The sequence below is a fragment of the Sphaerodactylus townsendi genome, linkage group LG09 (assembly GCF_021028975.2).
Source record: "Sphaerodactylus townsendi isolate TG3544 linkage group LG09, MPM_Stown_v2.3, whole genome shotgun sequence".
Lineage (NCBI taxonomy): Eukaryota > Metazoa > Chordata > Lepidosauria > Squamata > Sphaerodactylidae > Sphaerodactylus > Sphaerodactylus townsendi.
Window position 1 is genome coordinate 96,843,366 of NC_059433.1, and position 14,993 is coordinate 96,858,358.

The following is a 14,993-nucleotide window of genomic DNA, read 5'->3' on the forward strand; positions in this document are numbered from 1 at the left end:
GAGAATCTGAGATCCCAAGTTTTAAAATTGAAAGGAATGCTGTTTCAGGGTGTGGGGGAATCCACCCCAAAATAGCATCACTTTCAATGTTGTTTTAATTGGGGATCCCATATTCTCCCTTTAAGGTGGATTTAAAAGGAGAATCTGGGCTCCCTAGTTTAAACACCATTGAAAATGATGCTGTTTGGGGTGGGTTCCAGCATCACTTGTTTAAACTAGGGAGCCCAGATTCTCCTTTTAAATCCACCTTAAAGGGAGAATCTGGCGTCCCCAGTTTAAATAACATTGAAAGTGATGTTGTTTCCCCCAATTGGGGGGGGGGCTGGTACAACACCATAAAATGTTTTCATAGCAGTAATAAAACATTTTGAAAGCATTTTGAAAATGTTTTCCAAAAATTATTTCTGCTGTGTGGCTTGGCCCATTGTTGTGTTCAGATTTGTGAGTTGGGGGATGTTCTATAATGTGATGGTGACTTTGAAATGACCTGGTGGAAAAAATCATTGTTTGGTCACGGTAGGGGAGGGTGGCCGCCCATGGGGGGGGGGCATCAAACTCAGGTTTTGCCCAGGGCTCCAGTTTGCCTAGGTACACCTCTGGGCAGAACCAGTTGTTAAAATGGTGCTTGTAAACAACCAGTTGTTAAATTATTTGAATCCCACCACCGGAACTGGTTGTTAAATAATTTGAATCCCACCACTGATGTGTCCTAACATTTCAGTATGGACTTTAAAAGACGGCCAAATCTGTATTTAGTTAGTTTTTATTCCAAAGTTATTTCTTTAAAAAAAAAAACCCTAACAATACTGTCAGAACTACATGAGGTAGGACATGTAGCAAAATAAAGGAAAAATATTTTGAAGCAAGTATGAATACCAATACTATTTTGAAAGAACTTATTAAAATTACAAATCCAAAAATATAGTATTAATCAGCTTTACAATCTTATACAATACACATTTCATAGAAAGATTGATAATGTCACCATTATGTTTTTCTAATATACCACAATATGGAAAAAGTAGCACACAGGGCTATTCAATCTTCAGATTTGTGTCCTGCCCTGCAGGAATACAATAGATGCAGACAATAAAAGCATTTGGGCCTGTATTACCCATTGTTTTACAGTGCAGTTTCTCCATTCACTTACGCTATACATCAACATATGTAGCATGTGGGATCAATCCTACAAGCAAGCATGTGCTTAATATTTCAGAGGTCAAATCTTGGTCCACAACTGAGATAATTTTACAGATAATGCTAGTGGCATACATAACACTAGAATAATAATAATAACAATGATGATTTGGTTGGATCTAAAGAGCTACAAGCTTTAGCTGTGGAGTGGGTCTCTGAGACTGCTCCATTCCGTCTACAGTCTTTGAACCTTGAAAAGTCACTCCTGAGGGTTGGAGAACCTTCCGAAATAGCATAAGGTGCTGCAGTAGGAAGGGGGAATCACTGAAAACTCTCTGCTCTCTTGCATACTTTCCACTTGTTCAACACAGGCTTAGATCAAATCCAATAATAACGGTAATGTCGTGAGCTTTGAAACTGGAGCATTTTATATGTTTTGAATAAACTGCATTGGAATAAAATGCTAAGAAAATATAGCAATATGTAACACAGGATCAAGCAAGTTACTATTCTTCATAGTTTATCATGCATCCCATGTCTAATTAGCAGTTTTTTCCCATTAAGATTTACATGCAGTTAAGCTCCTTTTCAGTCATAAAAGAGAAAATGTCTTCTGTACAGTAATATTACACCTTTATACAAATTTTAGGAAATATCTTTAAGGACATCTTCTTTTTCTTCTTCCAAGCATGCCATTTCCTTCTTTTCTTATTTTAATTTATTTATTTATTTATTTTGCTGTTTCACACTACAGCAAATACTCTGAATGCCTTGCCTCCTGGAGGATTCTGTAAACTGCAAAAAGATAACAAAACAGGTTATTCCACAAAATTTGGCTTGTAAGATCTTAATCTTACCAAGCACTTCTATACACACACACACATTTCTATTTCTAACTTTTAATGATGAAGTTCATATATTAAATTTTATATAGGCAATTTTTAGGTTTAAGATTTTTTAAAGTTAAACATGGAATACTCTGGAGTCATTAATATATCGTGGAATCAGTCCATACGCATGTATGTGTCACACACATAAAAGCAGGATAACTACAAGGATTTAAAGGCATCTCATTTTCTCTCCCTTCTTTGTTTCCTTTCTTGACAACCCCTGTAGCTTATCACCCTCTCCTGTTTCCTTCTCTCCTTCCCAGTCCCTAACCATCTTGCCTTTATCTGCCCCCTGACTCCAGCTTTTCCTACTTTCCTTGAGATGGCAACTTTTATCCAGGATAATTATGGCTCAGTTGTGCTGTCATGCCCCCATAGAAGCTCTTGTTATTTTCCTTATTAAGCATCAGTTTCCCTATAGCTAGCATGGGTTTAGTTCCTTGTATAGTCTTCTAAGGGAGGGAATTTTAGTCAGAACTTGTCCCTTTAAGACATTTCCCTAGAGACAGTCTTCCTATAATCTCAGTCAGTCTAACGTGCCCAGATAGTTGGAAGGCTGTAATATCTGTTAAGTATATTGTGTATAGAGATAATATAAAATTAAGGTGTCAACAGAAAATAGAATCCAGACAAAAGACTGAAGGAACCAGGACAAAGCATAGACAAGTGGACTTTCTTGCAAGAAGCCAGGAAAGAATAAAAGTCTACAGCTTCAAGTTTGCTCCAGTCAAGCAAGTACCTTATCTTAGTCAGACCCTGGGAGGAGTTGGGGTCACAAAGAGGGAATTTTTAAAGTTGGAATGTTGGGCGCCACTTATATTATATTTAATTTACTGTGATTTGATGTATTGCTGCTAGAGTTCATTCTATGGTTTTACCGCTGCTTTAAAGTCTAATGTTTTCAGGTTTTAACTGTCTTATAGTGTTTTATATGTTGTACATCGCCCAGAGCCCTTCGGGGATGGGGCGATACAGAAATCTAAGACATAAATAAATAAATAAAAATAAGCAATAAACCTTGTTTTTGAATTGTTACATCTTGCTTGTGTGTCTCCCACTCTGTTCCACCCAAGAACAGGGCACCTTTAGATTGTTTTACTTGGGGAACAGAACATGTGCAGTGCTGACTGTGAAACCAAGTCGAGCCCAGTTGTGAGCTGGAGAATCTGCAAGTACTTGTGGAAGGCACCCTAGTTTCTCCTGTAGCTCCTTATCACACTATTTCCAGCAACCCACCTTTTATCTTCCCCCCAATTTCAGCTATGGTAATTATTTATTTACTTATTTTCTACCTGCCATTCTCCCCAGTAAGAAAATGTTCTCCATTTTATCCCATAGCCTTGCAGAGAATAAGTGACTTGTCCAAAGTCACCTAGTAAACTTCCATGGCAATGAAAATTTGAACTTGGGGATCCCAGTCCATCACTCTAACCATTATACTACACTGATAGTTATATGTATCTCATAAGTACAGCTCACAGTGCAAGGTTATTTAGAGCTACATCAGTATTAATCCATTGACTTCACAATTCCTACAAAAATATAATGTAAGATGAAAAAAGATGGCAAGTAGAAGTGATATTGATAGAAAACAATGTTCCTGAACGTTGTGCTTTGTACCTTTCGGAAAAGATTCCATTTTGAAATGAAGCAATGTACATCCGTCTTTTGTCCACTGGCATAATATCAATAAAGCCTCCTTCATTGCGAATAACTCCAGCATGAATAGCTGTTCGACAGATACTAGATACCTAGGAGAAAGAAATATAAAAGCGTTCTTTAAATACTTGTGTAGAATTACAGAATAATGCACTGAACTAATATAAGTATCATTTTTTCTACTTAAGTTCCATAAAGTTCCATTAAGTGGTATTATTCTCATTAATACCAATGTACAAGTTAAACCATGTTTAAAATTTATCTCACTTAAATCAACTGGAGATTGAAAAGCACCTAGCACAAATCCAAAGAAAAAATTCAAGAATAATTTATGTTAATAGAATAAAAGTACATCTAACTGTCATTTGAGATTCACACTTAGACAATGACATTTCATTATTTCAAGACCATCTAGCATTATTTATTTACATTCTTTATAGTCTGCCTTTTTCACTGGGACTCAAGGCAGATGGATTACACAGAGTGAAACAGTACAATCAATTGGATGGGATATTAAACGAAAAAATAAGATCTAAGTTGTAAAACCAACCAGAAATCTAAAAAAAACACACACAACTGAAGCAAAGCATGACACAAATGATGCAAGATTATATAGTAGGATCCAGTTTAACAGCAAATTATTCACATTAGTATGGATCAGGTACCATGGACACTGCCGCCCCCGCCAACACAGGAAAAGAAAGAACAGTTTCTACCCATGTGTGTAAAAAAGTCCTGGCCAAACTGGGTTCTGATTGCAACAGCCATCCAAAAACTATTAGCCCATAGTCAGGTGTTTCTTATATCAAAGGGTTTTCTTATTTTCTTCACAGGATGCAAAAACATTAGGTCCAGGATCAAACATCAGTCCATCCCCATAAATGTGATTCTTCCTAAGATGAAAAGCCATCCCCTGATCTCATACATGACAGTCCCTACTTAGATTTTTTAAATCAGTGGATATCTCAAATGATCTTTATATATATGCCCCCTTCAGTTCAGTGTGATTGACTGATGGGATTAAGTTCCATCCATAGCTCCATCCTAGCTTGAGTCAGTTACATTATTCACCTCTGCACCCTTATAGCATGAGATTACACAATGTTCCTTGGTATGTAATGTAGGATGCCTGTGTAAAGAATGATAATAAGACAGTAAGAATTTCCTTCCTGGTTAAAACCAAAATCAAGTTCAGTTTTCTATATCCATTAGAGGCCAATAAAGTGCTCCAAGCATAATGCTATTGAACTAGAGATTTACACAATAATGCTGGACTTGCTGTTATATTCAAAATATGATGTCATACTTACATCAGAATAAATACGTGTTCCAATTACTCGGGCATAATGTGCATTTGCCTGCATGCAGTTGTGAGGACAATAAACCCTGGACAAAATGGAAAAAAATGAAATATAAAGTACAAGCAGTTGAAATTTACATAAAAAGACAGTGACTGTTCAGGCTGGGTAGATGTAGTTGGGAACAAAATACATCTTCTCAGCTTTTCTCTCTTAGTAATATGCCATCTTGGGTTCTTGGAAGCTAAAGAAATACCTAAACAACAGATCTGAGATACATCTCATTAGGCTGATCAAGCCTGGGCACACCTCTATGGGAAGGTAAGGAATCATAGCCACTGTCTGGCGAACTACCTTTGAACATTAGAATTCGCCAAATTCAGGCTAGCTCAGTGTTCATCTTAGTTCATTTTAATAACCTGCCCTCAGTATTACTGAAAGGGAGATACTTTCATATTCTATTCTCAACGTCTGTGTTCCTGCCAATTGAGCACAACTGAAACATTGGAAATGTGCTATTATGCTGTCTGTTTCATAAGGACATCTGTCCCACGTATCTCACCTTCACCCTGTCTAAGTTCCTAGGAAGATCTGGTAAATTCTACACATATCTCCTTCTCGCAGATTGATCCAATCAAACTACCTGAGACTGTGTCCATTAGAAAGTGGATATTCCAAACATTTTAATAACTTTTATGTATACAGCACAATAAGATTATAAATTTTAATCTCTTCATTAATATTATTTTTTTTGTAAATTGTGCTGTGTTAAACTCATGTTGAGTGATCTTTTAATCGTAATAAATGTTGATAAAGACAGTTGTTACTGAATATTGTTTCTGAATGCTGTTACTGAATGAAAGCTTAAACTGAGAATTGAACATTATAATGTTCATTTGCTTTATTATTTCATTGTTTTCCATGAAATGTGGTCTTCTGTAAGTTACTCTATGGATCACTTGAAAATTCTGTCAATCCTTTTTGGTGGTGCAACCATTTTTGTGAATGGGGAATTTTAATGAATGAGAGATGACAGCATTAAAATTATTGAAGCTTTGTATACTATCAGTGCCTTGAAATTCTGTGATTCTAAAAGAATCATCAGTTGGCTCATAAGATTCCTTCTCAACTAGATGAGGAACGTAATGAAATAAGAGACAGATTCAACTGGTTTACCTTGGACAGTGTGTGGCTGGCTTGTAAAATGGACACAATTGCTCCACAGTTGTTTCACAAGTGACAGCTTGTACTGAAATTTAAAAAAGGTGATACATCCTATGAAATAGCATATAATCAAACAAACCAAGAATGCTATTTTATATAAAAATACTAACCTGCAACTTTAGAGACTGTGAAGGAATTAGCAGACTGGTATTTGCTGAAATAAAAACAGATTTCTTATCAGTGTTATGACAAAAATAATGTCATCTCACACAATTTGTGAAGAAATTACAATAATAAAGACATCACAAAATAAGCACAAGAACTTGTTCAGCAATTGTTCATCCGAACTTTTTCTAATTTTTTTTGTAACAAAAATGTAACATTTTATAATTGGTATTATTTTGCCACAGAAAAAAGTACTGACTATCAACTATATGCAGTCGGATAGTTCACTGGTATAGATATAGGTGGACTTAGATTATGTTTCACTTCATTTCAGTGAGTGACTGCAATTTCTTAGCCATTGATACTATTATTATTTCCAGCAGACCTTGACAGCAAAGCCAATAAATGGCAGAATTGTTAATTGTGGTAAGTGCTAGTTACCATTTTAACAGTGTACTGAATGATTTGCTGGATACAGCAGAGAGGGCAATGGAGGGTGGTTACAGCTGCACATCTAAGGACATTTTCCTGGGTGTGAGCCCCATTAAATCATATGTAACTTATTTCTAAGAAGACCTGTTCCCTAAATAACCTCCCATGATTCTGAGACTATTTAGCACATATCAGGCAGGAAAGCTGGAGATGTTCCTTGAATTAACTTGACTCCAGAACAGCAACAGTAAGGCCATTTATGTACTTGTGGTCCCCTTTGCATGGAGTGTACATTCCCTTCGGGTTTAATTTTCAATTACGCATGGGTTTCCCCCTCTTCAGAACTCATAACACTACAGATCAGAGAAGCCCCACAGTTTGTGAAAGCAGGCAAAGTGTGATTTTTTAACCTACCTGCGCAGGAATAGCAAAGCAGACCCGTGTGCATTTTGCTTCCTTCGGGTTTTCTGTTCCTCTCTGCCTTTCCATGCAAGAGCAGTTCCACCCACTCCCCCACTGGCATTTCTGGGATCAATGGGGCTTCTTTTTAAAATTTTGATAGTTTTGATCTATCGCACGAGTGACAGATCATGATAACAACTTTTTAAAAAAACAAGTGCAAACAATCTCCAGACTCAGAAGCAGGAGGCAGGCAAAATGGTGGCAAGGCTTGAGAGAAGTAGTGGGGTACCTCCTCGCATGTAAATGAAGAGATGTGGGGAGACCCCACTGCAGAACAAACAGTTGCACTGAAAAAAGTAAGTGCCCAAAGAGCCGAAGTCCAAAGAACATGACAGGAAGAATTTCTTACTATTCATCCTTAATATTCAAAGCTCATCTACTTTCAAACATGGAACAAGAATATATGCAAGCTCCAAAAATGTACAAATGGAGAAACAAAAGTAAAAGTACACTTTTAACAATGACAAACAGTCAGCAAGAATCAATCGATCAATATTTGTTTGTGGCATCAAACAATGTCTTCAACAGACTAATAGAGGATACTGTATGATGCCACATAGAAATGCTGGTCTATTGATTCTGATTTAACTGTTTCTTGGTATCTCACATGTAGATGCAAGGCTTCAAGAATGTTTCAAAGATTTAGCATGTAAATGAAGACTTTAAGAATCCATTTCTAGCCTGATTGACAGTTTGCAAAATTTGCTTGTCATGGAGAGATATCTATGAAATATTTGCAGGTCTACTGTTTCACAGTACACATGCCTAATGTCATTTGTACTTAATCAGAATTTTTAGTCTGAGATAACTAAGTTGTGACTTATAATATGCAGTATGTTTGCACTACTGAAGAAGGCAAAAGCCAAAATGAATGATACATGTTGGTTGTTCTTGATAATATAGTGAACCAGGAAAAATAATTAGGTCTGTACTCACCCAACTGACTGAACACCATTTCTATAAGACTTGATAAAATAATGTTTTCTTCCTTGTCTAGTAACATCAACCCAGCCACCATCATTGTCTAAGATGCCATAATGCATTGCAGCTCTGCAAATGCTCGATTGCTAGTAAAGAAACATAACACAACAGAAATTAGTCTCCATAAAAAATATTTTTCCACTATGTTTCTAAGGACACAAAACAGTGTCATTCCCAAAGCTAAATGAGCTATTTTTATTTCAGTGCTGAGATAGGGAGTTAACAGATTATGTCAAAGGTGCTATACCAGTCTGACCACGTTTGTGAATTATCCTACAAATGAGGTTTCAGATAGGTCAGGATTTTGACTCAGAATAACGAACACTAAGTCTGGTATAAACCAAATAGGTATACAAACCAAACATCTCTTCAAATTTCTGCCAGATTTCACCTACTGTCAGACAACTTTGGTTTACAAAATGTTTTGCCAAATACATCATACATTGTCCAAAGTTTCTAGATAAAAAGAAAAATCAAGTAGTGCTACTTCAAACACGAATCACAATATTTGTACCATGTCATAATGAACACTTCCAACAACTTTGGCACTGCTATCCAAGCAGCCAGCAGGACATTCATACCTGTAGAATTAAAACAGAAATTAATCTGAGAATCTGTGATGAAAAGAATATTTATATTTAAACAAAATCCCCATGGTCTCAGGGATTCTAAGGTAAACTGAACAGTTTATCCTACCTATTGCAAGTTGTTCCTTTGCACTGGTCTCTTAATCGTACTTCACAAGAAACAATCTGAGCTGTTAAAAAAATCACTGTGTTTCAGGTTGTTTAGGATTCAGTTAGAAAATAAAACAAACGTTTAAAATAAAATCATCTTACACATTTGATGTGTACTTATGACTTCATTTCTCTCACTGTCATCGGAGACAGATGTGTGTAAGCTTAATTGATTCTGAGAGGTCTCCTGAACATGTAACTGCTGCCGTTCAATCTCATTGGTTTCCATCTCTGGAGAGTAAAGTCTCTCTGAACCTTCTGTTACAGAAAATAAAGGAAACAAACAATATTTCTCTCAACAAGCTTCTTCAGTTCTCGAAATGCAAAATGGCAACCACACCATTCAAAGTTTAGCACTTCTAAATCCCACTGTGTTTAAATATCTGCTTGTGGCGTTTTTAATGCTTGTTTTTTATATTAACTATATGGCCATTTCTGCATGGCGGCAGAAGCAGCTGGCCACCGGCATAATTTATGCCAGTGGAGCCTCGGGACCAATCACACGATCCCATGCGGGTGGTTCCAAAGCAGCCGTGGGCTGCAGGGGCGACTTCACAGGGAGCTGCCTACAGTTTGTTTTGTTTACCTACCTTTCCTCCCTGAGAACCTCTGGACAGAGGAAGGGACATACCCACACTGCCTTCTGACCCCCTGGGGGTTGGATGGCAGCGTGGGCATGTCCTTCCCACCCTCCAGAGCTTCACAGGGAGCAAGGCAGGTAAACAAAACAAACCGGAAACGTCTAAAAGCAGTGCTCTCTTACCCCAGTGCACTTTGGACAGCACTGGTGGGAAGACACTGCTTTCCAAACTCCTCACTCATGTTCCTAGGGCGCTGTTTTTGGCCCGTGCAGAAACTACCTTTGATACTGTTCATCAAAATATGACAGAAAGTTAACGAACCAAAGGCAAAGCTCATTGAAACCACAAGAGATTCTATGTTAAATTCAAAAGCTTCTGAACTGATATGAACGTTTGTTAGTTGATTAATTAATCTGATTGATTAATTAATTGCAGAAATTCTTCTCTTGCATGTCAGATTTTATTTACAAAAATTATAACTACAAAGTGATAAAAAGAAAGAATCAGAAGTGAGAATACAAAGGATTCTTAACCATGGCTTTTTCCCCATGTCCAATATATCCTGGGATAAGGAGATGAAATATCCCGGTTCAGTCATGACTTCCGCATGGCTTCTGGGTCTAACTTGGGTCTGCCCCATAAGATTCCCCTTATCCTGTGCTTTTCAAAAAACTATAAAATTGGTGGTTCTTTTAAAAAATCCTCATCGATCCCGCTCCCTTGCAAACACCGCAGGAGACAGACCGGTTTATTTTTCCCACTTTGCTGCCTGCAGCCAATCAGAACATCGGAAAAACAGGACAGTTCGCACATGCGCAGCAATGTTGGCATGGAACATAAAACTAAACTGGGGGCTATGCAAGTTCTTCCTCCCATCCTGAACGCACTGATGGGCTGCCATGCAGAGGGAGAAACACAGATAGAAACACCCCGATATGTATGACCCCAGTTTTTCCCCAGGATATATTGGCATGGGGAAAACGCCCATCACATTCTAAATCCTGGATCTGAAGATGCCAGCCACAATGCAGGTGAAACATCAGGAGAAAATGCAACTAGAACACAGCCATACAGCCTGAAAATCACACTACACCTCAGTGATTCCAGCTGTGAAAGCCTTTGACAATACAAAAAACTGCTTTGCCCAGGTGGCTGCATTTGTTTTCAGGGAGGAGAGAACACAAGCATATACAGGAGTTCCCATTAAATGAAAACTGTATTTCTTCTGTTAAGGCATCAAGCAAAATGCTAAGCTGGAGTTTTGGATGATCATTTCAATTAAATTTGTTGAGTACATACCTTTGTAGCAAAGGTTTTCTCTGCAGCCTCCTCCAAAACTAGGTGGGCATGCTGAACACGGGCGACCATGCTTGTATGGTGCATGCCCCCACCAGTTACCCCTAGAAAAAAATTGATAATTAGTATTTGTTAAACTTCATGGCACAATTTATAGTTACATGGTCTGCAGCGAATCATCTTTGCTACTGTTAAAGGAACAGAGGTTTTCTAAACTATAAGTTTGGATTAATAATAATGGCTAAAGCTGAAGTATTCTAATGTTTGGCCTATTAAGACCAGTGGAAAGTTTCACTTGTAGACTACCTGCAGAGCTAGTAGGTCTATACTGGGGAAAGCTCAAAATATGTTCTAAGTTTTAATTTTCATTTGTGAAGGGGGACACAATTAAATAATGGAGGAAAGCATTAGAGGCCTCATTGGGTGATAAGATGGACAAAGGGATATGATATTGAAAGGAGAAGAAACAACATTAAGGGAAGACAGAACAGAAAGATAATGGCTTTGCCAGTCTTCGTTACCAAATATGTTTGGATTTATTACCAGTGGAACCCGTAGCATCACCAATTGTATGACTTTTCTATAAAGAATGGCTAGACTGGTTCCGTTTTAGAAGCAGTTTGTCAGAATGGAGCTGTTCTCCCATTCCTATCTATAAGAATTTCACTCAGCTTCCAGAAAAAAACCTCAAATTTGATTCAAGTTCTGAATAGATTCATCATCAAATTTAACTTCAATCCAGAATTCCAACAGCTCTGTAGGCTTCATACTGTTGGTGTCTCTATATCCACAGATACACCCTATGCTCAAAGGCTTCCTATGGCAATTACTAATGAAAAATAATTACATCACTATGGCCTTTACTGCACGGGCGGAATATGGCGGCCTGGGGACGGCAAAAACGCCGTCCCCAGGCCGCCATTCGCACAGGGGGCGCAGCTGCTGCGCAGCCGCGCCGCCCTCGCACCACCCGACCGGCGCGAAGCCGGCATTTCCCAACCTCGCTCGGGGAGTGAGGTTGTTGGGAAATGCCGGCTTGGAGCCACTGCCGTGCGAACGGCAGCAGCTCCAAGGCGCCTTCCCCCCCACTCCCTCCCTTCACTTACCTGGTCTCCGGCCCTCTGCCGCATCGCCGGGGCCTGGGGACACGCCCCCCTGCTCTGTGACACTGAAGCAGGCGCGCAGGGCAGGGGAGGCATGTCCCCAGGCCCCGGCGATGCGGCAGAGGGCCGGAGACCAGGTAAGTCTACCGGGCGACGGCGCCTGGTTCTTTCTGGGACCGTCCATGCGGACGGTCCTGGCGTCGTCGAGTCGGCGTCAGTTACGCCGACCCAAGCCCTTCCGCCTCCGTGCAGAAGCGGCCTATATTACATTAACACAGGAAGTCTTTGAGCCAGGAAGACATGATCTCCAGTGCCTCCAAAGCATTCAATATCATGTTGGAACTCAAGCCATAACCTGCCTCAATACAATCACACATTTAACTGTACAACCTTAAGAAGAGTTACTACAGTCTAACTTCATTCATTTCTATGGGTTTAAACTGGAGTAACTTTCCTTAACATTGCATAGTTAGATGTGCGCTTATACATTATCAGATAATCTAATAATGTACTTCCTTAGATGCATAATGCTTAAATAATTTTACAATTTATCAGATGCATATTTAAAAGCTCTACAATTTAATAATTACCTAACAATGCTGTATCAAACACAATCAAGACTATAGCAAAAAGACAGCCTTATTGAATTTTATACAATATTTAATTTCATATGGCCATTATTTCAGGTAAAATGCTGCTAATTAGGTTTCTTCTAATCATCCCTTATGAAATCAGCAAATTATTTTCATAAATAGAGTTGGCAGATTTTACACTCTGCTTGGAATGTTGCAATTTTGGATTGTAACAGATTTAGGTTGAAGTTCTCAGTCCTCAAAATGTGTTAATACTGCATTATATCATAGCCGCACTAGAAACAAAGAGGCACATTGTAGAAAATTAAAATAAACAAAATCATTCTCATTTACCCCCAACAGCATTATCTAGTGGATAATATCTGCTTTCCCTTTCTAAAAAAAGCAGGTGTCAAAGTCCAACTACACATGCAAATACGAGTAAAATAGCACCAATGCTTTTTTTAAGAGGATAAAAAAACAACTTATAATGGGAAATCAAGAGTGGAGAAGTGGAAGGAATTCTTAACTCCTGCATAATTATGACAGTATTGGAAGGGAAAGCAGCCTGGGGCAGAAAGTGGTTTCCAATGGACATTCTTTGTGTCCTTTCTGCATTTCCAGTCTATACCAATCCTTTTAAAGTACCTTTTCTTTTATAAAAATGGTATTGGGCATTAATTACATTTCTTATAGAGTGTATTGAGAACTTTAGTCTACTTTACATACTTACTTGGGAGAATAATTGCACACCAAGTAAATGGCTTTTGGCCATATTTGTCCCCAGACATTCATGTTGTGACACAAATTAACAGCACAACCTACTCTGCTGCTTGTTGCCCATACCACCTGAAAGGTAAAAATAAAACTAGTTAATCCATTCCTAGACACTTGTTGATAAAAATGTAATCCATAAAAATGAAAAAAAACTAAACAATTATTTTCTTTTGTCTTTACACACACACACACACACACACACACATTTATAGGCATAATACAATCATACACAGAAAACTTAGTACAAGAATATATGTGGCATATTTGTAACAGGACAAGTGAATACAAGCCATTGATTTAAATAATTTATTAATCTTTATTAGAGTAAAATTATTTTGATCTTGGTAAACATATACATATTAATCTTTGAAGGAAAACATTAAATTGATTTGCAACAAAATCAGATTTTATAATTTGTTGGATTATATATTGCTACTATCGCTCGGTTTAAGATAAATATGAATTTAACAAACAAATATGTTTGTTCCTTGTAAGGGGAGGGCGGGATACAGGCCAAATAGGTAGTAGTAGTAATAGTAACAGCAACAATAATAATGATAAATATTTCCACAATATCACTCAAACTAATCTTCCATCTGAGAGAAATATGTATCTTTTGCATAGTAAATTATCCTGTTTTTGGAAACCTTTTTGAAATTTAGCCAATAACCTATTGCATAGTGGCTTGGATCCACCACAGTATTTCTGAAAATGCAAGATTGTCCATCTGTGGAGTCTGATTCTCTTGCCTTCTTTTTCTAGGACAACCTCAAATATCCTGGAAATGCAGCAGCATTAAGGAGGCATTTTGGCTACAGAAAGTGATGGCAGGAGAGAAAGTTAAATTCCACGTGTGAAGGTTTTGCCCTGGAATCATTCTAATAGATCCATAGAAATGTTATGATGGATCCAAGCCATTGTATCTCTCACCTTCCAGAAAATTATCTTACTTAGTGTCTTTGTATAGGTAAAGAAAACCAAATCAAGATCTGTTATTTAATTATATATACCCCACATTTTGAATAGATTGACCAATTTTGTGTGGCTCAGCAAATCTTTAGTAAGGCTTCTGAAATATTCCTGTAACATTTTTAATGACTTTCCTAATTTTTTAAATCAATTTTGTCTTGATTACTTGAATGACAAAAATAAAGTGGAAAATTGATGCACATACCTGTGTATAATGTGTGCACACAGGGCCAGAACATCTATAGGGGCAATAAGGGTTGCATTCTTGAGGATATGGATAACTGAAGTCTCTTACTTCATCATACCATGATTGGACATGAAATGTTAAAGGTCTATATCTACAGAAGAAAAGAAACATGCAACGCTGTCAAAAGAATCTATATTTTCATCAGTCATTTAAACAAACAATCAAATGTTTATGCAGTTTTCTATTACTGGCAACAGATACTTCTGCGCATACCTTCCCCAATGTGCTCCCAAGTTTTGTCCAATGGATGGAAGCAGAGCTGCAGGTCCATGTTCCCACAAACACGTCTCAGCCCAGGACTGTGCTGATCTCTCCAGCTCTACATCCCATGTCTACATTTGAATAAGAAGAAAAAGAAGAAACAAAAATTGGAAAGTCTTCAAACAATATTTTGAAAGGAATATACCCTGTTCCTTAATACATTTACTCATCAGAAAATATTTTTAATTTAAAAAAACCTTTAAGAAACAGTATGGAAATGGTTACATTGCAAAATTTTTGCCTCAAGGCAAGACCTGGTAGC

The 14,993-nt window shown here is 37.8% G+C and overlaps 1 protein-coding gene across 1 annotated transcript in view; it reads right to left on the minus strand.

Moving 5' to 3' along the window:
• Window positions 1-882: 882 nt before the first annotated feature.
• The window catches only part of CRISPLD1 (cysteine rich secretory protein LCCL domain containing 1), a 30,492-nt gene continuing 16,381 nt past the window's right edge, over window positions 883-14,993 (minus strand). The window contains exons 3-15 of the mRNA XM_048508105.1: window positions 14,684-14,802; window positions 14,429-14,561; window positions 13,211-13,326; window positions 10,806-10,906; window positions 9,028-9,183; window positions 8,885-8,945; window positions 8,703-8,769; window positions 8,144-8,274; window positions 6,319-6,362; window positions 6,161-6,233; window positions 4,997-5,072; window positions 3,648-3,778; window positions 883-1,932 (exon numbers count right to left, since the gene is read on the minus strand). Of these exons, the coding sequence (XP_048364062.1) occupies window positions 1,881-1,932; window positions 3,648-3,778; window positions 4,997-5,072; window positions 6,161-6,233; window positions 6,319-6,362; window positions 8,144-8,274; window positions 8,703-8,769; window positions 8,885-8,945; window positions 9,028-9,183; window positions 10,806-10,906; window positions 13,211-13,326; window positions 14,429-14,561; window positions 14,684-14,802 (1,260 nt within the window). The 3' untranslated portion in view covers window positions 883-1,880. The remainder of the gene's footprint in view (window positions 1,933-3,647; window positions 3,779-4,996; window positions 5,073-6,160; window positions 6,234-6,318; window positions 6,363-8,143; window positions 8,275-8,702; window positions 8,770-8,884; window positions 8,946-9,027; window positions 9,184-10,805; window positions 10,907-13,210; window positions 13,327-14,428; window positions 14,562-14,683; window positions 14,803-14,993) is intronic.